General features: G+C 32.6%; 1 protein-coding gene across 1 annotated transcript in view; it reads right to left on the minus strand.

The window, feature by feature from the left end:
• Positions 1-1,474: 1,474 nt before the first annotated feature.
• LOC144966190 (importin-11-like) overlaps positions 1,475-26,151 on the minus strand; it is a 35,669-nt gene continuing 10,992 nt past the window's right edge. Inside the window, exons 12-27 of the mRNA XM_078902347.1 lie at positions 25,412-25,452; positions 23,444-23,582; positions 22,207-22,312; positions 20,696-20,859; positions 19,666-19,706; positions 18,910-18,975; positions 17,696-17,860; positions 16,576-16,768; positions 16,130-16,209; positions 15,588-15,668; positions 14,439-14,537; positions 13,349-13,462; positions 11,056-11,177; positions 9,416-9,511; positions 6,559-6,646; positions 1,475-4,771 (exon numbers count right to left, since the gene is read on the minus strand). Coding sequence (XP_078758473.1) covers positions 4,601-4,771; positions 6,559-6,646; positions 9,416-9,511; positions 11,056-11,177; positions 13,349-13,462; positions 14,439-14,537; positions 15,588-15,668; positions 16,130-16,209; positions 16,576-16,768; positions 17,696-17,860; positions 18,910-18,975; positions 19,666-19,706; positions 20,696-20,859; positions 22,207-22,312; positions 23,444-23,582; positions 25,412-25,452 — 1,766 coding nt within the window. The 3' untranslated portion in view covers positions 1,475-4,600. The remainder of the gene's footprint in view (positions 4,772-6,558; positions 6,647-9,415; positions 9,512-11,055; positions 11,178-13,348; positions 13,463-14,438; positions 14,538-15,587; positions 15,669-16,129; positions 16,210-16,575; positions 16,769-17,695; positions 17,861-18,909; positions 18,976-19,665; positions 19,707-20,695; positions 20,860-22,206; positions 22,313-23,443; positions 23,583-25,411; positions 25,453-26,151) is intronic.

The following is a 26,151-nucleotide window of genomic DNA, read 5'->3' on the forward strand; positions in this document are numbered from 1 at the left end:
GATAGGCTTGTTTCAACTCTGAAATCAAAGAGAGCACTAACCTCCTGTTCCTTCTTACTGTGGATCATGCCTTTGTTTGATAAATTTAACAAATGTTTACAAAAAGAAGAACCACAAATACACAAACTCAATGATCTGTATTTAGCACTGTTCCGTGAATTACTAAGTTCATCAAGCCCAAAGTCATCAGTGCAAAGTCTTCTCACCTGACCAGTATTGATTTTGAGGCAGAAGCTAATCATATTCATGACAAAGACCTATACATTGGTGAAATTCCTTCCAGATTCACAAGTGATTTGAAGGCTCAGTCAAGAAGTGAAATCATCAGTAACATAAAATTATTCTACATTGCTGCTTTGAAGTACATGAAGAATAATTTTCCATTAAATACAGACACCCTTGTCCATGCCAAATTTGTGGATATCCATAAGAGGGCAGAGCATTCCTTCTCGGATGTACTCTACTTTTACAAGAAAATGCCTGCCTCTCTCAAATGCTCAATGGATGTACTGCACTCTGAGTTTACAAACTTCCAATCAGCTCCACTTAATGCTTCAGTGCTGAATGAGCCAAGATGTGATAGACAATGGCACCAGCTCCATCACTACATATGTCCACTAGATGGAAGTAGGCCTTACCAGAACCTGGGACAGCTAGCCCCGAGTGTTCTTTCAATTCCTCACAGTAATGCAGCATCAGAGAGGATATTTAGTTTGGTTAGGAAGAATAGAACTGAAAGCAGATCTCAGTTGAGCAATGCCACTCTAAACAGTCTTTTAGTTAATAAAGTTAGGGTCTCCTCATCAAGCATGCCACCTGTCCAATTGACTGATAAGTTCTTGCAAAAATGCAAGAGATCCACCATGGATAGCTTGCATTCAGAAGGCAAATAATAGCAGTAAACAAAGCCTGTTATCATGTACAATGTACATAGTGTAAAAAGTATTGTAGTGATGCTGTGGTCTCAATGTGTGTGTAGTTTTTTAGTTTTAAATTGTCAAGTCATATTTATTAATAGAATAGAGGCTGTGACTTCTGCACCAAATTCAATAGAGGGCATAATGCACCTCCTAAGCTTGGATAGAGGATACATATGTCAAAAGTTACCCCTTTCACTTCCAAGGTTTACAGGTATGTCAACTTAATGTCTGTTTTCATTTTCATTCTTTGTAAAGTATTAAATTAGTATTAGGCTGTGTATTACTTCACTCTTAACATTATTGTGCGGTAACCAAAAATTTTCCCTAATTCAGTTTCTGAAAAGTTGGCCACCCTGGATATATCTGACAGCCAAATGTATAGGTAGGCCCAGGTGAAACTAAACATTTTAGAACACTGACAAATGACTTAATAGAATAGGAGAGATAGCAAAAGTGTGTACCTGTGTAGAAACCATGGCCAGGGGAGCCAAAAGAGGGGTGGGTTGGTGGAAAGAAAGAGTTTAAAAATATATAAATGTGTAAACACAGATTGATTCCTTCTTGTTGTAATCTTTCTTTATTAATTGTATAGTCATTTCAAAATCACATTTGTAAATCAACTGTAAATGCGCAGTTAAATGGTTTCAGCATTTTATTAATATCGAGAAAGCACTATATAACACACCAGCCTGTATGTGATTGTGATGTTTTAATGATTACAGTCCATGTTTACAGGATTTTTAAAAAAGTCCTCAACTCATTGAATGCCACAACATTAACAGTGAAAAAGGGACTTGAATATAAAAAATAATGATGAATAAGTCATTTTAAAACTTTACTTTAAAATCTATTGATGTCTCTGAAATGGTTTATTACATTTAACGTCCAAGTTCAAATTCAAGTACTTTAAACTGGTCTGATTTGAGAGAAAAAATATTCTATTGATAAATTAACCTGCCCATTATGGACCCATTCAAATAAATACCACGGTGAAGTAATATTACTTGGTGAATTCCATTCCAAGTATGCCTTGCATTTAATGTTAAATCTTGAATCAGGGATGTAAATGCAAAGTTGAAAAAAATTCTGAAATTCTGCGAGCTCATTTCAATAGTCTAAACTCCAAGTGACACACCAGGAATGAGGTGATAAATGGCCTTGTGATTGTGACAACATTTTTAGGACTTTTGAGTGATAAGTCTCAGAATAAAATCTAAATTATTTTGTTTATGGATGGATTTTAATGATTTATCTCTCATTTTTGTCAGGAGGAAATACCATTATTTGGTGTTGTTCATGCTTAAATCAGTGCCCATTAATTTAGTATTATCCTTATCTTTATGGATTAAACAGGGTTAAATTAGTTTGGGATACTGAAAAAAATCAGAATTTTGGAATTCTTAACTTATTTTCACTGCACGTAATCCAACACCTAAACTTTTATATCAAAATTATATTCAGGTCAAAATATTACCCCCAATGACTAAATAAATCTGACAATAATAAAAACTCGTACTCAAATTTCAACAGCCATATCATTACTAAGGCCAATTTTGAGATTGGAAAGATGGTCACCTCCCGATATTTATCATTTTCTCAGGCCCCAAACCCTTCTGCTAATAACAAAGGCAATAAGAAGTACATTACAATTAAAATACTACATTAGTTTAGAATCGTGTTAAAAGCCCTTTACTTTCAATGAGAACAAACAAATTTGATTTTTTCCCCCACCACAGTCAAACGTTCGTGGCAGTCTCAACCAGAAATGAGACCCCATATAAATTTCTCATAAAGACCAAGGCTAAGGAAAATGTATCTTCAGACTCATTATGACTGAAATGAATTGCAACACACAGGAATTACTTACAGAAACAGAAATACATTCCAATTGAGCCTTAGGAAGAAAGTGTAACAACTCAGAACTCAGTCATGAATACTCGATATATATCCACCATCTTCTACTTTCGATTCTGCAGCCCATGTTTTGCTTCCGGTAAACTAAAAATAACCCTCCTTGTTTACACAACAGATGTGAATCTAGTTCCGAATTAAAATTAGGAAAATTCGGAAATTCGAACGCTATCAATCCTTAGTACTTCCGAATTAAAATTCGGAAGCTGTCGTGGAAATAAGTTGAATGGTTAAATACACGTATAATCATAACTGACACAACAGTAGTGTAAATTAAGTGTTTCAGTACATTGAAAATGGATATTCACTACAAATTCTCTATATGTACAGCAGTATCTCTTATCACAAGAGTTGTTGGTAGTGAGGTATTAAGAAATATTTAAATTGTTTGGGGAAGCTTGAAAATGTCTGAAAAATAGGAAATCCTAATAATTCTGAAAGATTTACACCCCTGTTGAATCAAACATTTTAATTAAAAAAACAAAAAAGCCTATTTAATTCTTTAAAGTAAGGTTTAAATTCATAATAATTGGCTTTCATTTCTAGAGAATTAAATTTTTTGTTATAATTTGGGTACCATAACATAACATTTAAAAAATGCTTTCATGTGACTTCATCTCTACTACATGTTGGAAATTGAGAATAATATTTGAAAACTTAGTACAAAGGTGAGTCAAAAAGTAAAAGGACAAATCTCCTACTGAGTTCATTTCTTTTTCATGTGACGTCATATTTGGCTCAATTGAACTCACACATGTACTCTTTACACCGTTAAATTTTGACAAAGTCATGGCAGTTCAAAATGGCTGCTCCCATGAATGTCCTTCAATGACAGGAAGTTGTCATTGAATTTCTTGTTTTCAAAGGAGATACCTCGAGTAACATAAAACTCAGGCATTTTGTAGAGGCAGTGTTTTTAGTTGGGTTGAACGTGTATCTTGACATTTAAAAGAAAATGAGATGCAATCCAACACCTGACACACCTCAACCATGTCTTTTATCTTGTGATGGTCGCCGTCCAAGCAGTATCAACACAGTAAATCAAATCAAGACAGAAGCATTGATTAGATCTGATAGAAGAACTTCTCTTGATGATATAGTAGGTACAAATAGACCTTGAAGCGACTGAAAGCAAGAATTTGTCGAGTCAGACCAGATTTGGAGATGGAATGAGTATTGTTTCTTCATGAAAATTTCCCTCCATACACAAATGTCAGGAAAAGGGGGGTAATCGCATCATTTTGATGGACAACGCTGTCTCACCCTCCTTATTTACCATACTTGATACTTTTGGACACCAACTTTTTGATCCACTGAAGGAGGCAATGAGGGGACATCGCTTTGAAGATGATGATGAATCCAAGACAGTAGTGAAAAATTGGCTCATTCTGTCAATTCAATTTTACGAGGACGGGATACATGACCTTACAAAAAGGTGGACTGTGGCTATCGAGAGAGGCAGAAACTATGTTTAAAAGTATCATTCTACTCGGCTAATACCAAGCTTTAATTTGAGGTATGATGGTATTGATTCAATTTGTTTTAAAGTAATAAGCAGAGTCCCATTACTTTTTGACTCACCCTCGTATTTTTGTATACAAATGCGTCGTGTTAAATGAAAAAAATTCAGAAGGCTTTGAATAGGCTTCCATTCTCTCAAATATTTACATTTGAATCAACCATTTTTAAAGTCCTTATCTCAAACACATTAACCTAAAAAATTTACGTTGGCATTGGCTGATATTTTCCTTTTAAGAAATGTAATGGACTTAGCATGCTCTATCACGGAAAATATCTTCTAACTCTTTCACCACCTCCTTATCAACCCGACTCATAAGATTGTCAAAGGCAGGCTTTCCATGCAGTTGCTCACACGCTTTTAACTGGGATGCTGTATAGGCTTTGAGGCATACACAATGAACAGGGTCTTGTCTTCTCAACTGAAAAAAAGTACGCAGACAAAAAAAAAAAAATACTGTAAAAACACCATAAACTGAAATTCAAGGGAATTGATCTTCATTTCTATTAAGGTAAGAAAATACTTTGGTTTAAGCTAAGTGAATGGAAATCAGAAGAAAATGAAGAGATGTTCGGTTGTCTACTTGTAATTGAGTTGCACTCTTAAGTGATCAAAGTGCAAAGATTATGTTTTGACCTGCATCACACACACAAAACATGATCTAAATGAACAGTAAAATTATATGATGCACTTTAATTGATAGTTCAACAGCAGACATTCTTTGATTTAAAATTATTTTTTTTTAAAATCAGGTTTTTATGGACAAATTTTCACAATGAGTTTACATTCTGTTTGTTTTTTAAAGGGTTTTAATGCGCTTGAGACATTTTTAGGTCTTTTCAGTGCCAGTAAAAAGGAAGATGGAAGAAGAAAAATTGTAGAGCTGAAGTTCAAATAGGGAATAGAAGATATGATGAACAATCCACCAATGTGCATATTAAAACTTAAAGTCCCATCCAGGCACAAGAAAAGGATCCAACTATGACCTACAATATATTAAAAATTAATTGTTTTGTTTTTAAGGGTTTACGGCACTTGCAACACATTAATTCACTCAACCCTAACTTCGACTATATCCGTAGTTTACACGGGTTACTTTTACCCCATACCGATTTATTACATTTTTATGAGACAAATTATAGGCGTAGTATCAAAGCTAATGATTTTAGTTTTAACATGTTATAGGTGGTTGAATAAAACTATATATGCACATGCTCATTTTTAATACATTTTTTCCAATTTTGAAAAGTAGCAAAAAACACTAGGATTGAGTGAGTTAAGGTCATACCAGCACCAGTAAACAGAAAGAAAATGGGGTAGTAAAAAGTTCTAGAATTACAATAAAAGCACCCAAGAAAAGGTAAGACAAAGGGGATTTGGTTCAAATAGGACACAGATGTAGATTCCAAGAGCACATTATCAAAGTACTAAGTTTTAGATCACCTATAATTCTCATCCAGACACAAGCACAGGTCTCCACTAAGAGGAACACACTCAAAAGTTTACACATCATATATAATATGTAAAAAAAAAAATACAGAGCATAACAGAGAGATGATTTACAAGACAAAAAAAATAGCACCTCCCAAAACTCTAACTATACATTTGACTATTTCCCTCCCAGCTAGGGTACCCGTCCAGGGCCAGGACAAAACCAAGTAATCTTATCCCAAGACAAAGACAGAAAGCTTGTTGAAAATCAGGGGGACAGAAGACACAGTAAGTGCCTCTCTGCCCACTATGGGAGGTCAGGAACCCCACCCAGCAAAATTAATCATTGTAAGTGTACATAACAGAGAGATGATTTAAAGGGAAAGAAATATCATCTCTCAAAAAGAGTATTAGTATTATACATTTGACTGTCTCACTCCCAGCTAAGGATTCCCACCGGGACAAGGAAAGAGAAAAATGAGTAATCTCAATCCAGAACAAAGACAGAGAGCAACATGGAAAGGAAAAACAGACATAGGGAATAGAAGACACAGCAAGTGACCTCTCTGCCCACCATGGGAGGTCAGAAGGCCTCGTCCAGAAGTTTACACTCTGATAAATGCGCTTAATACAAGACCAACAGTTGAAATATCGTTTATAACAACAAATAATTTTTAAAAAGCCCAATTAAAAACAACAAACAAACAGAACAAAAAAACCAAACAAACAGGAATCAAAAACACATCTGATTAAAGAGATTTGAAAGAGATTTCTTACCAAACGTTTTCTCTTATCGTGTTCTGTGAATGTGTAATTGTCATTGTCACCATCATTTATGTTGTCTGAATCCTCAATCACGAGACCGCTGCAGAGATTACAAAAAAATAAAAAAATAAATGCTTTGAATTGAAATATACCATATAAGTAATAAGTAATAATAATAATAATAATAATAATAATAATAATAATAATAATAATAATAATAATAATGTATCTTTATTGTCTTCAAATAGTGACATTTTGTTATTTGGTTACACGTGCTATAAGAACAAACATAACACGATATTGATTTAAATATACACATGCATACACATCAACTAAGCCATGGTTTAATGTAAATTTGTTGTCAGACACACCAATAGTAACAGTAAGATATTTTAAAAAAATTGCATCAGATCATGCTAATGAATTAGATTTAAGCAACATGTATATACTTGCAGGTCTGTAAACCAGATGCAATTATGGGCCTGTTTCAACGTTGTTGTCATGGATACAGTTTTGCATTGGTATGAGAGTATTTCCATTACAATAATGAGACCTTAACAAATTGGGTTATCAGTCCTGCAAATAAGTGCATGTTGATTTTCGTTATTAGCATTCAGACATCATTATAATAATGATGATAATAATAATAATAATAATAATAATAATAATAATAATAATAATAATAATAATAATAATAATAAAAAATAATAATATATGACATTTGTACATCGCTTTACCCCTCCAAGCGTTTTACATAAATCTCTTAAAATGAGAAGAGGTAAAACTGTATTTAAAACAACATATCGCATACAACGAACAATTAATGTCTCATCTCATCTCATGTAGTTCCATATCTGAAGCAGACGTCGGAGGTCATCTTCCGCCAAGCTGATCTATCTCTTGCCAATTCTATTAAAGCAGCGCCACCTTTCTCAGCTTCATCTGTCCAAGTTCTTATCCCTTTCAAATACGTTATTCTTTGTCTTCCTCTTATTCTTTTTCCATTCATCTTTCCAGTCAAGGCGAGTATTTCCAAACCAGGGTGGCGGATAATGTGTCCTAAAAATTCCATTTGGCGTTTGATGATTTTTGTTATCAGTGATCTTTTTCTGTTTGCCATTTCTAAAATTTCTTCATTTCTTTTCCTTTCTATCCATGACACCCTCATCATTCTTCTGTAAAACCACATTTCCACTGCCTCCAGTCTTTTAACCATGGTCTTGTTTATGGTCCAGCTCTCACAACCATATAGCAGCACAGACAGTACATAGCAATCCAGGACTTTGATTTTTGTTTTCATGCTAATATTCCTGTTTTTCATAATTGTATGCAGCTGGTTGAATGCATTCTTCGCCATACCTATTCTTTTCTTTATTTCACAATCTGATTTTCCATTGGATGTTACATTGAAGCCTAAATATTTGAAACATTCAACTTGTTGTATTGTTTGTCCTCTGCTTGTTATTACACAGGCTGGTGGGTTATTATTTTTAGATACCGTCATACATTCTGTTTTAGATATATTCAGTTCCAGTCCCATATTTTCACTACTCCTGACTACAACATCCAGTAATTCTTGTAGTTCATGTTCAGATTCTGCCAGTAGAACCGTATCATCTGCATACCTCAGATTTGTTACATTCTGTCCTCCAATACACACCCCCTTCTTATGTTCGATATCTCTTAATATCATTTCACTATAGAGGTTGAATAAATCTGGAGACAAAACACACCCCTGCCTAACTCCTCTTCTAATAGGTGTAAAACTGCTTAGTTCGTTGTCAACACGCATTGCTGCTTCTTGTTCCCAGTACAAATTCCGTAATATTCTTAAATCTTTACCATCAATGTCCAAGGATGATAGAATTTTGAATAGTTTTTCGTGTTGTACTTTATCAAAGGCTTTTGAATAGTCGATGAAACACATATACAGATCTTTATTTACTTCAATACATCTTTCCATCAGCATTGATAATGTGAATATTCCATTTCTGGTACCCTTGTCCTCAACAAAACCAAATTGCATCTCCCCAATTTCAGGTCGTATTTTATTTCTTATTCTTAGTAAAATTATCTTCAAAAGAATTTTTGTGAGGTGGCTCATTAGGCTAATAGTTCTGTGTTGTTCACAATCAACTGCCCCTGGCTTTTTTGGTAGTGCTATAAAAATGGATCGTTTCATATCAGTTGGCATTTTTCCTGTGTTATACACTTGATTTAGAAGGTTTGTGATGAATTCAATCCCCCATTCACCCACAATTAATGTATTATTACTAAACTACAAAGGGAACACCAACAATTCAAACCAGCTTTGAAAGCATCTAAGTTGAAGTGGAAGGGAATTCCAGAAATGGGGTGCTGAGAATTCAAAGAATTTCTCACCAATTTTGCTGCTTTGGGCTTAATTAAGAAATTGTGTCATTCATGGACCTGAGAGGTCTATTTGGAGTGTGGATGTTTAATAGTTCTCTGATATATAAAGGGTTACCACAATTCATGGCCTTAAAAATGATCGAGTCTAACTTGTAAATAATTATTTTTTCAATTGGCAACCAGGTGTAGTTGGTGAATACAACAATGAGCACATATAAATTTATCTTTCCTTACGAACAACATTGAGCAGATATAAATATATCTTTCCTTAAGATCAACATTGAGCAGATATAAATTTATCTTTCCTTAAGATCAATCTAGAAGCATTGTTTTGTGAAACTCTTGAGACTTTAAATCTGTTCTTTAGATATACAGCCCAAAAAGGGAATAAGAGTGGTCTTGTTTAAAGAGACTCATAAAACTAAGTTTTTTAAAATAAGAGAGAAATATATATTATTTCTACTGAATGAATACAATTGGTGAGTTTTAAACTTACTCAGTCATAACATTCCCATCATCATCATATGCACAAATGTCGTTGAGAACTTCAACCAAGGAATTTATCATTATGGGAAATCTTTCAGCCACAATACTGAGGAGAAATAATTTTTAAAAAAATATTACTATTTTATCGGTGCTAGTAATATTGTGCATAAATAAATAAACACAGATAACCAAAAAATGTACAAATACAACTATTAAAAGAGATAAAATGGCATTCACAAAATATATATATATATATATATATATATATATATATATATATATATATATATATATATATATATATATATATATATATATATATATATATATATATATATATAAATTATATATATTAATATATATATATTAATTATATATATATATATATATATATATATATATATATATATATATATATATATAATAATTATATATAGTTATATATATATATTAATTATATATATATATATATTCTCTCTCTCTCTTTCTTTCTTTGTTTGGAATCTCAAATTTGGTGTCAAGATTGGAAATTTATTGGAAATAGTCTGTGGCATATAAAATTAGTAAAGGAAAATTAAATCACTATAAACTGAACCAATTATTTAACTGTCGAATTTCTACATCTGCGGTGAAAATAATAATAATAATATATGGTTTTTATATAGCGCCTAACCCCATATCTTAACAAGCTCAAAGTGCTTAACAATAATGTAACATTACATATTAAAAAGAAATGTTTTAAGACGCTTTAAAAAGAATTCTGCATCATTACTGCCTCTGATATATCGATATCGCGGAAGGGAGTTCCAGATAAGAAATGCCAAATATTCAAATGCACGCTCGCCGATTTTGCAAGTTATTTTTGGCTTCACGAGAATGTGATTATCAGACTTTGATCTCGGGTTCGTGAGTGGGACGTAGAAATTAAGCATTTTATTAATGTATCAGGATAATAAGAATACAGTGATATAAAAAAATATTATTAATCTTGTATTCTATAGGCTACATTTCTCAGTGGGAAGCCATTGGATTTTTCTTAGCAAACCTGAGATTGACTTCTCCTCTGACAATTCTAAAACTTGCTATTTTTAGAAGCTGTCTGGTAAGGGAAAGTTCGGTTTGGCATTTTAATAGCCTTTGGACATTAAAAATAAATAAATGAATTTTGCCACTGTAATAGACAAAATCTCATTCCAGAGAATAGCAGGTTTAGTTGGGAAGTTTAATACAAAGAAGAACTGTACGACAACCTAATGCTCTTTGCCAGCAAATTTACAACAATAAGTTCACTACAGGCATGTTCCACCCCTGACTAGACCTCTGCATTAGTGGTAACCCCCGATCCTCGACCGTTGTAGAAACGTAACACAGACCCGACCTTGATACAGTAAAAATTCCATTGTGTTCTTTATGAAATAAAAGCCGAAGTTTGATTGGTTGATATTATTAGTTTCAGCCAATCAGCAAACAGCTTATTTAAGCTGTTTGGGTTGAGTATGACGCTAGTTATTGACGTATGAAATGACGCGATCAAACCCGAGTGACGCTATATCTTAGCTATGTCATTCAAATTTGCTAGGTAAGTACTGGGAACTGGTCGTTATTTCCGGTTGACCCCAATGCGGTACTAGAGTTAAAATGCAACTATACCTGTGGTTCTGTGAAAGTAAAGAAGCAACTGCTAATCCAGCAAGTTTCTTTTTGGGTGGCTGGGTAATGATGTCCATAGACTCGAACAGGACACCCATGACATATCCAAACATCGAGTCCACCTATGGTAAGATAAGGGGCAAAATTAGACAGGGTCATTTATCAGTTAAAGTAATTATTATAAACTGATGCTATCATTGTCGAGTTAATGTCATATTGCATATCATTTGACAGTAAATTGTGTACCAAGTCAAGCATATTTAAATGATTAGAAATTCATTAAGGGAAAGGCCAATCATATCTTTATAGGGAAAAAAACCATGTTCTTGTTTACTTTATTTGTCTTAATAATATCATCAACGACCATTTCATATTGGTCTTATGCATTTCTAATCAGTTTACTTAGTTGAGATACCTGAAACTTCCATATCATTTGTCTGTGAAGTTTTTATTACAGATTGTATTGCTTTTTAATTCTTACAAGGAAAAAGTCCAAAAGGAGCTAAGATTATATTATATGAACACATACATTTCCACATGCAAGACAACCTGTTTCAATATATTTCCAATTCTGTTTGGGAATGTAGCACGTTTAGTATTCATTGTCCACTATTCTGCTTCACCTTTTTATAATATGGATGTTTTTCAGAAATCTATTTCGTTATAAAGTCATAAAAAGTGGGAAATTCAAATCCCTGGTTATTAACAATTGGGAACCATGACAGCATGTAGCAGGGCAGTCATCTCCGATACTGTTTTTTAGCGGATCCAATCATCTGATAATTGCATATCTAAATGTAACCATTCCCTATTAGAGAAGTTAGAATGCTGTCCATAAGCTGCTGAACTACCACTGTCATTAGTTTTTAAAGAGAGTTTGAGAAACAACGTTTTAATTCACTCAACCCTAACACCGACTATATCCATAGTATACTGGTTACTTTCATTCCATACCTAGTTATTACATTTTTCTGAGAAAAATCATAGGCGTAGTATCAAAGCTAATGTTCTTAATTTTTACATGTTAATGGTAGTCGAATAAAACTATCTATGTATATGCCCATTTTAAATCATTTTTTTCCAATTATGAAAAGAAGCAAAAATCTCTAGGATTGAGTGAGTTAATGTAAGTCATTTCGAACATTCTGACCTCATAAAATCTCCAACAATGACCTCCTCCAGTAGTGCAATACTAAAACCCTGAACCCTAAAACCCTAATCACTAAACAGAGATGGAGGTGGATAGAGCATCTTCTCCAATTGAAGGATGATGCAATATCAAAAGTTGATCTAAGTTGGATACCCAAAGGCACAAGAAAGCAAGGCAGTCCATGGAAGACTCAGCGAAGGACAACTCAAAAAGATGGGACAAGTCAAAGGTATCTCTTTGTTAAATATCCTGAGACAAATGGAGAGTTTATACTGCTGTCCTACATGCCAGTGAGTGTAAAAAGCAATGATTAAGTACCGTTAACTGGGTTAACTTTGCCTTAAGGGGTTACTTTGCCTCTGTGAATTTGGAGCATTTTGAGTAGCTTTGTTCTCAGCTTTGTCGCAGATATTTTCCTGGTAAAAAGACATGACACTCTATCAAAGGAAATGATTGCCACAAAACTAAACATACTCTAATTGGTCCAATATTAAGGCGATATCGAGGCAGAGTCGACCCTGTTGATGGTAGTTATTTCAAATGTCTAGGTTTTGTTTTTAGTTTTAAAATAAAATTCCGTTTAATATGCACCCCAATCCAGCAATAAAAATTTAATACATTTTATGAATAAAATAATAAATGATAAATTTAATACATGAATAAAATAACAAATGATAAATTTAATACATGAATAAAATAATAAATGATACATTTAATACATGAATAAAATAATAAATGATAAATTTAATACATGAATAAAATAATAAATGATAAATTTAATACATGAATAAAATAATAAATGATAAATTTAATACACGAATAAAATAATAAATGATAAATTTAATACATGAATAAAATAATAATGATACATTTAATACATGAATAAAATAATAAATGATATTTAAAATGGTGTTAACCTCTATTACACAAGATTGCATGTTGACATTTGAATGGGGAATGCAAAGAAAAGAAGAAGAAAAGAAGAAGAAAAGAGAGAAGAGAATGAAGAAGAAAGAAGAAAGAAGAAGAAAGAAGAAGAAGAAGAAGAAGAAGAAAGAAGAAGAAAGAAGAAGAAGAAGAAGAAGAAGAAGAAGAAGAAGAAGAAGAAGAAGAAGAAGAAAAAAAGAGAAAGATATTACTTACATCACGACCCAGTTCATTGGCTGTGTGTTGGAAACATTGCATGGTAAAATTCATGTTGTGGACTATTATCCTTGACAGCACAATCAGATGCATTGAAATCAGAGGAGTGTCACTCTATAATAATAATAATAATAATAATAATAATAATAATAATAATAATAATAATAATAATAATAATAATAATAACAATAATATCAATAGAAAAATGAGCTTTCTAATACATCTTGTGTTGGAGTCAGATATTTAAATTAGCGGAGAAACAGACATGATTGCAACTTTGTAATTTCTTTGGTAAATTGTGAGTCTAAACTCTAAAAATGATAAAAGACGAGAATGAAAATTCAAACAAAATATGAAATGCCAATAAAAATAAATCATCAACGTTAAAAAATAACCCGGAGAAAAAAACCCCCAGACCAATAGGAAAAATTGGAAGGATTGGTTAAAGTATGGAGAAAAATTAAACTATTCAAAATTGATGCTATCTGTTATGCCATGCAAATACATGAATGATGTACTTACACTTCATGATATTATAATTAATATAGGAAAGGATGACACTATGTTTTAAAGAAATGAGTCCAGGGTGTTCAAAAATTTTCCAAATAATTAAGTCATCACTTATCGATGTGATTTTTACAAAAAGTACATGCTATCTTGAAATATACATAGACCACATTAACTCACTCAATCCTAGAGATTTTTGCTACTTTTCAAAATTGGGTAATAATGTATTAAAAATGATCATGTACATAGAGGTTTTATTCAACTTCCATTAACATGCAAAAACAAAAAACGTTAGCTTTGATACTAGGCCTATAATTTATCTCAGAAAAATGTAATAAATAGGCATGGGGTAAAAGTAACCCGGGTAAACTACGGATATAGTCGGTGTTAGGGCTGAGTGAGTTAACAAAACAAAAGACAAAAAAAGTTACTAAAATAATATGGGGTAAAAAAAACAACCTTACAAAATAATGTTTTTTAAATGAAAAAAAAATACAAAACCAAAAAAAAATAACAAAAACCAAACATACAAACAAGTAGAAAAAGAAAAAGAAAAAAAAAGAAGACACAAATAAGACATTACTTCATCATCATCACATAATGTCTTGATAATTTTTGGTAACATAGCTTGAAAAACAGGTGGCCCCTCCTCTGGAAAAACTTGAATGACTCTTTCCACTACCTGTGATAATATTTTAAAAAAAGTAAAATCTTAATAGTTATTTTAAAATTTACGCCAATAATCTAAAAATATCAAATTTGCCAATGTGTGGCCTCCTGCCTAAAATTGGTGTCATATATTTAGATGCCAAAATTAAATCTAGTTTTGTGATTGCAATGATGACATACAATGTACGATGGTTGACTGAAATGATACTAATATATATGATAGGTACATAGCTGAAGCTTTATTGGTGGGAATGAGTATGATTTTTTTTATAGCATAAAAACTAAAATTTCACATTTGTGGTCATTTTACGTTAAACATTTTTTTTTGGGCATCTGGTTCACCCTGACATAACACTGTATTGAGGTGATGTGTCACATTTGTTTTTTTTAACTAAAGATTTTATTTTCAAGAACTTAATGGAAATAATTGAGGTATAATAAACTTCACTTGTATTTCTCTGATATAAACAGAGCAATACATGTTTAATAGTCATAAGGTCACAAAAAATAGAAAAAAAAAACCTCTGTAACATCAAAAATCCATCTTACTGGTTTATCATTTTACGATCTAATTTGAATCTAATCAACAAACAGAGAATTTAACCTAGATTTTACCTTTAAAACAAGGATTTGAATCTAACTAAAAACAGAGAATTGAACCTAGATTTTACCTTTAAAACAAGGATTTGAATCTAACTAAAAACAGAGAATTGAACCTAGATTTTACCTTTAAAACAAGGATTTGAATCTAACTAAAAACAGAGAATTGAACCTAGATTTTACCTTTAAAACAAGGATTTGAATCTAACTAAAAACAGAGAATTGAACCTAGATTTTACCTTTAAAACAAGGATTTGAATCTAACTAAAAACAGAGAATTTAACCTAGATTTTACCTTTAAAACAAGGATTTGAATCTAACTAAAAACAGAGAATTGAACCTAGATTTTACCTTTAAAACAAGGATTTGAATCTAACTAAAAACAAAGAATTTAACCTAGATTTTACCTTTAAAACGAGGATTTGAATCTAACTAAAAACAGAGAATTGAACCTAGATTTTACCTTTAAAACAAGGATGACGCCTTCCGACCTGACATCTGTCATAACGCTGAGCAGACTGGAACCCAGTACCCCAGAGTAGGCCTGTTTTTTTTATTTTTATCATTTTTTTAAAAGGACAAAAAAACAAACAGAAACAAACACAGAGCTTTAGAATGTGATTATAAATAAATAATCTGGAGCTTAAGACCCAGAAAATATCAAGGGCACACAAGCACACACACGAGGAGTGGGGAGTGGAGGGGGGGGGGGTTGAAAAATTACATATTTTATTTATCTGATTTGCAAATTGTCATTACATAAACACATTCATTACAACCCCCCCCCCCCCCCCAAAAAAAAAAAAAAAAACCAAAAAAAAAATTACATATTTTATTTAGCTGATTTGCAAATTGTCATTACATAAACACATTCATTACAACCCCCCCCCCCCCCCCCAAAAAAAAAAACAAAAAAAAAAAAAACAAAAAATCCCCAAAAAAGCAAGCAAAACAAACCAAAAAAAAACCCCAAAGAACAAACAAAACAAAAAAAACAGGACATACCTGCATAAAGTCCCTCGCACCAACCTCAACATACAATTTGCAAATCTTCAAACAAGTTCTTAGGTACTCCGTGCTGATTTCTTAAACAAACAAACAAACAAACAAATTATTAGAATCTAATTACGATGAGCAGTTGAATAGAAGCATCACCAAATCTTTTAAATAAGTTAAACAAATAAAGGAGATAGGAGAATAAAGAAAAGCCTTTTTAATGGATAAATAAAAATAAAAAATAACTTCAAGATCAAATAGGCTTTTTTCATTGATAACAAACTGGGCAGAGAAAACAAAACAAAAGTGATTTTTGCACCGTTTTCTTCAACTTTCTTTTTTTCTTCTAAGAATGACTCAAACATTTTCATTCTTAGAATTTGCTATGTAATAACCCGGTTTTCCGATTTCAACTCTGTACAACATTCTATATTGGAAATATCAAAGTTTATTACCAAGGAGAGAAGGCATATGGTCAAACAGCTTGAGGAGTTCTGGGGTGACGGTCGGAGCATTGGCAAGTGTAACTTGCCATAATTCCAGTCCATCTTCCACCAGATAAATGTGTGGTTCCTGGGTAGTATCTGTGCTGAAAGCTATAGCAGGAACTAGGAAAGGCCATAACTGACTCGACTCACTTCCATAACCCTGTGGAGATGTAAAACATTATACATATATGAACGTCTGTAATTAAGTCTAAGCCAAAAGGTTGCTTTTGCAGCTATTCCAGACAAAAAAGGCATCATTTTTAAATTCTGGTCATTGAACAAAGTAACGATTTGGTTCCATGAGTATCTCTGGGTTGAACACGGACTGAATAATGAAAAATGATCTAAAACCCGATGGTTTGGCTGGAATTACTTCTCAGTATTGAAAAAAAAAAAAAATCAAGAGTGAAAGATTAAGCAATGATGGAAGCTAGATCATGTCTAAAGTTTATTGAATTACATACTTAGCATCCAAGACTTTTTGTGTCAGAGCATTACGAAAATAATCAGTTGGTACAGCTTCAACAGTAAAGTCAGGGATAAATCAATTCCTGACCTATCAATACAATTATATAGTTTCCAAATACCTAATAAATCTAATCAAGACGCAAAAACAAAAAGAAAAAGTGATTTTTAATCATTAGTTTGATGCAGTTATATGTAATCTTTATAATAAGAAGTACTCTTATCGAGCCAGTTCTCAAATTTGCTTTAAAGTGATATCCTATTTTCTGTGAAATTTTCTGTGTAACCACCTCCTTTTTCTGTAAAAAAAAAAAGAACAACACATTATATTGACAGTGTTGTGCTTGACAACTGTTGTTATGATTTTTTTTTCAGGAGAAACAAAAACAAACCATAAATTTTTTTTTTAAATTGCCAAGCGCTGACTACCTCAACACCCTTGTTTTTCTCTCACTTGTTCAACAGTGAGTATGGTATTCTAGTACTGTATTTTTATATGAATTATGAATACCTGCAAGTAAGCACTTCATAAATTGACCCAAACTCTCCAACAAATCCAAAAGAAATAAAATAAAAAGGAAACTCATTTATAGCTTAAAATCAATGTATAAATATCAATTACCCCAACAAGATGGATGAGACTGGTAACAATTGCACAGCGAAGCATATTGTGTCCTTCAGACTCCTGCCACAACAACGGCAAATACTGAACTAATGAAGCTGTGTATGGCCGGATCTTGCTACCCATTCTTTCAATGATGAAAGAGAACACATGAAGCACATGCATCTGTAACATTAAAATGAATGAAACAAGTCACAAAAATATCTAGATTTAACATCATTCATTTTTTTTTCCACTCAGTTTTAAAGAAAGAAAACAAAAAATAAAACGATCAAATCAAAACGTAACAAAAACAAAATATATAAACTATCAATGTGAATACAAAAGTAAAGTGATCAGTAGTCTTCTATTTTGGCATTTTCCAAATGAAAACTCGTTGCTTTTTTGTGGAGAGGGGGTTGGTACAAAATGAATGACATACATGTACAGTTGATAAGTCTGGTAAGTCATAATATCTTGTAGAGCCACCCAACAAAACGTGTTAAGCACTGCGTTAAGCTTCAATAAAAAGCAGAAGACAAATGATTATGCTAAAAACAACAAATGATTTAAAATGTAAGAAAAAGAACAAATGGATGGCTCGTAGAAAAAAAATAATCTTCAAAAAATATATATTTTTAAAACAAATTCTTTATTTATTCCTTTTTCTCTTTTGGTAAACAGAATCCATTCTTTATTATTATTATTATTATTATCACCATCATTTTTATTTTTTTATTATTCCTATTATCATTTTAAAAGATCCAGGCAGCAATTTTTTATCATCCAGGTGGGGGCAAATCAATCTTGCAGTTCATTTCAGATTATAAGTACCATGATAAATTCTAATTCCATTGGCAACATTAATAATATATTGTGCGGCTATGTGGTCTTGTGGTATGACACTCGCTTTCGGATCGGAAGGTCCTGGGTTCTAGCCTCGCTCGGCGCATAGTTGAGTCCTTGGAAAAGACTCTTTACTCACATTCTCTCACCGTACTCAGGTGTAAAATGAGTACCTGGCCGTTAACTGCGTTGTCTTTGTCCGAAAAATTGTAATATCGCCTAACAGGCAGCATGTCTCGTCCTACATGTTAAATGTTGCTGTTGACCAGGGACCCTTTGTAAAGCGCATTGAGCACGTTAAGTGGACATATAAATGCTCAATTTAAAAATTTTTTTTATTTTATTTATTTATTTTTTTTTAAATATTAACAACCAGAGACACTCCTTACCTTGGTATCACATTCTTTAACTTCTTGTAACACAAGGAAGAGAAGGGAGAAAGATCTTTCAACATACTGAAAAAACAAAAACAAACGTTGATAACAAATTTTAGAAACTGTGCATGTTGAAAGAAACATATTTCAATTTCAAAAAGAGGGGACAAAAATGATCACATTAGACAAACAAGGCTTTTGAAAGATTATTTAATTGTTTTATTCAAGCTGTCTGTGAGCCAAGGTGACAACAATTGAGCAATGCTAAAACTATTAACCAGTTAACTGCCAAACTCTGGAAAATACGTATTAAAAATTTGGCCAGAAAACTCGTACTTCAAATATTTATGGATTTAAATGACCTCGTGAGGTCCCAGGTTTGAGAGTTTTTACCAAGATGTACGACAATTTAAGATAACATATGACAATTTTGAAACAGTGACAATTTCTGAACGGATTTGTTTTCGAAAAAAAAAAAAAAGACCTCTTTCAATATATTAATTAATATTATATTATGTTAACAAAATACTGTAATAGAAATAAGCTGGGAAAATGTATCAGCTCGATCACGGTACCATTATGTACAGGAAAATATAATTTACTAAATTCAATCAACTTGATGGTATGCAAATTAACTATCACAAAACTTTTATCTTTTTACTTATTTTATAAATTGTCAAAGTGCTTATCTTAGTAAACAAAACACGAGAGACAAATTCTAATGCAAACGTTAATAAAATATTTGTAAAAATCTTTTAAAGTAATTCTTACTGGTAAAAGCTGCTCTGCGTTGAATTCAAAGTCATCCACAGGTAAAATAAATGTCAAGGTAAAACATAAGCAGTTCATGGCAGATTACACACATGATCCAGTTCATGGCAGATTACACAAATGATCCAGTTCATGGCAGATTACACACATGATCCAGTTCATGGCAGATGTACAACACACATGATCCAGTTCATGGCAGATTACACACATGATCCAGTTCATGGCAGATTACACACATGATCCAGTTCATGGCAGATTACACACATGATCCAGTTCATGGCAGATTACACACATGATCCAGTTCATGGCAGATTACACACATGATCCAGTTCATGGCAGATTACACACATGATCCAGTTCATGGCAGATTACACAAATGATCCAGTTCATGGCAGATTACACACATGATCCAGTTCATGGCAGATTACACACATGATCCAGTTCATGGCAGATTACACACATGATCCAGTTCATGGCAGATTACACACATGATTCAGTTCATGGCAGATTACACACATGATCCAGTTCATGGCAGATTACACACATGATCCTTTATAATTGTCTAAGATTATTTTGGAGACCCTTTTGAATATTTTCATCTGTTTTCTTCAACAAGTTATGCAATCTGTCATAGACCAATCATATTTCCACACACATCTATTGTTATTATCATAAACATCACGAGAAACATTGTAGGCCTACAAGCCCCTTACAAACTAAAAAAGAAAATTTATTCAATAGCAAGGTATTTAAGAAAAACACTGTGCATTTCATTGCAGAGAAATTTGGAATAGTCTTTGGACTGCTTGGAGAAGAAGGAAGGGAGTTGATCCATTCATCAATTTCAAACTTATTACACTTATAACTTTGAATTTTAAAATAATAAAAAAATCTTAATTTGGCCTTATGACGCCCAAAAAAAAAAAAGGTAGATTGCTTTTATAGCTAATGAATAGCAAGTCTGCAATTCATTCTTCTTCATTTAAAGTTTTTCAATTTTAAGCCAAAATTTCTGGGTGAAAAAGGATATCAATCTTTAAGGTCTGAGCTGCTTCCAATCTGACGACTAAATCCTCCTGTGGATCCAACAAATCAAGGACAGCTTCATAAAGAAGAGGCCGGAGACCAGTGGACATCTTCACACCCACCCACTGGCCCATCAACCAAATCACTCTTTTCCGGATTACACGATAACTGTTGAATGAAACAAAAAAATATGACATGTTAACTCACTCAACCCTAACACCGACTATAGCAATAGTTTACCCGGGTTACTTTTACAATTACATTTTTCTGAGACAAATTATAGGCGTAGTATCAAAGTTAATGTTTTTAGTTTTTACATGATAAAGATAGTTTAATAAAGCTATCTGTGTACAAGTTTATTTCTAATGCATTTTTTCCAATTTTGAAAAGTAGTAAAAGTCTCTAGGATTGAGTGAGTTAAGCCAGCAAATCAATGACCACTGTAGCAAACTGTTCAACTCAATGAATAAGTGGTTTTCTAAATTTTCGTCCAAGGTCACTCATCAACCAATGACATATCGTGTCTATAGACATTGGGTAAAACTATCCAATGAAAATGCTTTATTTTGACATAGAACGAAACCGTTTATGTTCAGTGGATTGTTATACTGTCTGTAAATTTTAAAAAAATCTCCTGGCTGATTGGTTATTCCCAAGCTGAATGGATTGTGACAGAGGTCTTTGAAATACCTTTCTGTGTTTAGACCCTTGTTTCACAAACAATGTTCCCATTTATACATGTGTGGTTTCTTAATTTTCAGGAGACTATGACATACCTTAACTTTTGCTCCTTTAACTATATCTTATATTTATATCTGATATAAAATTTACCATTTCCAGTTTTGATACAGCTATGTATTCATATTTCCTGCTTTTTTAAAACTATTTTTTCTATAAATTCATCATCATCTCACAATCAAAATACAAATCACCTACGTCATAAATACCCTCGTGGTTAATAAAATACTCAGCTTTAAAGCCCTCATATTTTTATCAAAGTATTGACTACTGTATTGTAATACAATCGTTTAAAAAAAGGATTTCTATTGGAAATTTAATTCTTATTTCAATTATAGAATGAGATCTGTGAGAATATGATCTCCCATTCTATTTTATAAAAGCCAAAAGTACATGTTAAAAATATGAATGATCAATTTTGGCACTGGATTCAACCTTGCTTGGTATCACTTCTTCATATTATTTACGTATTTTTAATTATTTTAAATACCGATGTAACAGTGAGAGATTAAACAGTGTTGGGCAGATGGCAGATTGCTATGGTCTTTGCTTCATAACCTGGAGGTACTTAGCTCTACACAACACACCCACTGTCATTTATAGCCTTGAGATGGTCACCTCATCTTAGCTCACTGGGCTTTGTTCTTACAGTTACCCTGAGTGGTTCTTATTACTAAGAGAAAAAAAAAGTTCCATGAATAGGGATGAAAAAGTTTACAAATTAAAAATAAAACGAAATAAAATAAAAGGTTGATGATATTGATTCCAACAACAAACCTTTTGTGTTTGACTTTTAACTCATTAAGGAGGTGCAGCCTGAACCACGAATCGAAGTCTATCTCATCAAACAAATCAAAGGATGCCAGACCCACAGAATTGTACACTGGAGGGAAAAAAAACAACAAAACATTTATTTTACAAGGAAGCCTACAATGTAGTTTTAGACTAACACAAAACAGGATGATTCCACCTGAATTGCTTCAAAATGATTGGACTCAATCAGTTATACAGAAGAAAAATGATAATTTAAAAAAAAAAAAGAAAAAAAAAAAAGAAAAAGGAAAAACAAAATATGAAGCTTATTACCACACAACAAAATAATAAAGAAATACAAAAGATGGGCATTCACATGAATGAAGTGATTACAAAAATTAATGGATGTGGGATAGAGTTACCTTATTTATAATACGGATGCAAGATGTCTGTTACTAACATGTAAGTAACCAGCATACAAGCTGTCCGTAAAATATTTAACTATCACAATATCTATTATCAAAGTAAAATTAGAATCTTTTTCAAATATGCAGAATTTCATCATCTTGACCATCTTCAGAGTTTTTCTCATACCTGCATGAATTCTCCAGGGGGACCAAATGGAATCAAATATCTCATTTGTTCAATGAGACTTGTCTGTATGTTATGTGCCAATTTGTAACAGCATTCTCAAAACCTCCATCTACTGACCTTTTACTCATTCACACCTGTGTCAGATGTCTAATATGCCGTATGTAAGAGCAAACATATGGTTCAGAGAATTGTGAGTTTTTCATCTGATCATTGTCATTTCTTATAATCGAGTAACTTTTACAAAACAACCAGTTTGCCTTACAGTGTTGAAATTATTCATATTATAAAGCGCGGCTCTGGTTCTGGAGCTGCTCCTTTTATATATATACATCCTATTTCCATTGTATTTTTATCTTATTGTGTACATTATAACACGTCTGTACAAAAAATTTCCTTTTTGGGATGCAATAAAGTATTATTATTATTATTTCAAAATGCAAATATACACTCTCAAACATAGATGTAAATGAGTAAATGACTATAGTTAGTGTGAAGATTGTAAGAGCACTAGTACAAAGAAGGGATGCGAAACAGGTGTCTCATACTAAATAAAATGGAAATTTGGACCCATATGGCTTGCTAGGGGATAAACAAAGCATGGTAAAACGCATTAGGAAATGTGAAAAATGTGTTATATCTATTTGTGTATTTATAAATTCAAACATACCAGCATCTTTCCTCATGACTGCAGCAAAATCTTCTGGGTCACAAGGGCCTTGCATAGCTTGTGCCATCTCTAAAACAACAGGAGTCAAAAACTCCCTGAACGCCTTGAATATTGTCAGGAAAAGCGTCTCTGTACATGGCTGGGGAATTATAGACACTTCACTTCACCATTTATAATATTGTTATCATTAAATCCATAATTCCTTAACTTCACAATAATACAATTTTATTTAAAACATAGTAAACCTAGATAGAAGCTAAGTAGAAAAAAAAAAAAAAAAAGAAAAGATTTAAAAGACAATAAAAAAAAAAAAACAAAAAAAAAAAAACAAACCCAAAGAACAACACCCTTTAAAAATATATTTTGCAATTGTTATCAGGAACTGTACCTCTCCCAGCTAGTTCTACCAAGTGATATACAGTGTGATTGAAAAGTAATTCCCTATTCTAAAATACTTATAATTTATTCAAAATTTGTAATATTTTCCTCAATTTTTTTTTTGGTGTATATTCCTTGATGCATGGCAATTAAAATCTATGTTCTCATTATCTTTTCAGATCTGTTAAATTGTTTCTGTATGTTCCTTGATGTGCGACAGTTGAATCTAGGTTCTCGCTTTCTTATCAGACCTGTTAGTTTGCTTAAAATTTCAAAGCCCAACGAAAATGGCTGGATGTCTCACCCTACAGGAATGTGCCCCATTTGCGACACGTTATGACGTTTGGAGATCCGTTGCTCAAATTCAAAGATAGTGGAGAACCATTAAAGGAAGACATACTCAAGTGTCCACTAATTCAATCAAAAAATGTCATGAAATCTTATCACACGATCTGTGCTGACACCCAAAGTGGTCAACCCGATGGTACTGCCAGCTGTTAAAAAAATGCTTACCTGTAGCCTGAAAAAGTCAATTTGACAAGCATCAAGGTAAAGTAGGATTTCCTTTCAATGTGTACAAAATATGCTTAAAAAATAACCTAAATGGCGTGCTTGGAACCTGCACTATTGTCAAGCACTTTCCACAGGAGACTGCAACAATCGTCTGGAGTTTGAAGAGATGATGTTGGCTTTATATGAAGATTGGTCTGATCAGTTTTTAAAAAATCTTCTGGAGCAATGAAGCGGTATTCCATATACTGTTTTCTTTGAAGTTGGTTTAAAGAGCAAGTCCACTAAACCAAGCCAACAGTTTTGCAGGAAACTGAAAGGCTAATACATGAAGTTATGACTTCTATGCTGGTTCCCATACAAAATTTAAAATAAAACTCCATGCAATACACTTTCTTTTCATGTTCACCAATTGTAGCAATTACAAGTCCGAAATATATTACTGTTATCTAAAATTAGGCAGTTACTTTTCAACCACCCTGTATATATAAATGCACCGAAAGAAATTAAAAAAAAAAATATGGAAGTCTTACATAACATACAAACCACCCTCAAAAACAAGCAAAACAACCAAAAAAAAAAAAACAACAACTCAAAAACAAACTCAAATATAAAAAAATTGCACATTAATAAAAGTTTATAAGAAATTCTAGTGATTGATATCCCTCATATTACTAACAGAAACAAGAGATATCCCTCGTATTACTAACAGAAACAAGAGATATCCCTCGTATTACTAACAGAAACAAGAGATATCCCTCATATTACTAACAGAAACAAGAGATATCCCTCATATTACTAACAGAAACAAGAGATATCCCTCATATTACTAACAGAAACATGAGATATCCCTCGTATTACTAACAGAAACAAGAGATTTCCCTCATATTACAAACAGAAACAAGAGATATCCCTCATAATACTAACAGAAACAAGAGATATCCCTCGTATTACTAACAGAAACAAGAGATATCCCTTATATTACTAACAGAAACAAGAGATATCTCCAGGGAAATCATTACTGCCGTTATTCTTTATGTGAGGCAAAGAGGGGGAATGAAGGTAAAGGGCATTCCTTACCCTAAGAGAATACTTGTAAGAATCTCCTCCTCCTTCTTGGCCTGATGATGAAACAAAAAATATAACACAAACTTGCATATGAGGGGAGGGAGGGAGAGATAGATAGATAGATAGAGAGAGAGAGAGAGAGAGAGAGAGAGAGAGAGAGAGAGAGAGAGAGAGAGAGAGAGAGAGAGAGAGAGAGAGAGAGAGAGAGAGGAGAGAGAGAGAGGGAGAGAGAGAGAGAGAGAGAGAGAGAAGAGAGAGAGAGAGAGAGAGAGAGAGAGAGAGGGGGGGGGGAGGGATGGAACTTTATAGTACAACAATGATAACAGACTCCAATTTTAACAAACAGGTAGGAGTATATATTTTTACATATAATATATTTTATTTTCCGTACAATTCATGCAGTGACTAAGAGGCTGTCATGTTTGATATTACAGAATTCAGAGAAATGAATTGTAATTTGATATTCATGAATTGGCCAAGTGCCCCCAATATACGTTTTTCATATAGATGAAAATTGTCATAAAATATAAATGATTTCACCAAACAAAGAAGGTGGTTTAAGTTTAGCTTTAGGAAAATGATTTGATTGACTTTTAATACAGTTTTTATAAAGATAAATTAAAGGAATTTAGATTCACACATAAAAACAAAAATTCAGAAATATATGAAAATAATCAACATTTGATCTGCCAATGATGGGTTGGAATATGATAAACAGTCAATAACATACATGAAATCAACATAACATTTGG

Source organism: Berghia stephanieae, chromosome 2 (assembly GCF_034508935.2).
Source record: "Berghia stephanieae isolate SIO BIC M18660-M18661 chromosome 2, UCSD_Bste_1.3, whole genome shotgun sequence".
In the NCBI taxonomy this organism is placed as follows: Eukaryota; Metazoa; Mollusca; class Gastropoda; order Nudibranchia; family Aeolidiidae; genus Berghia; species Berghia stephanieae.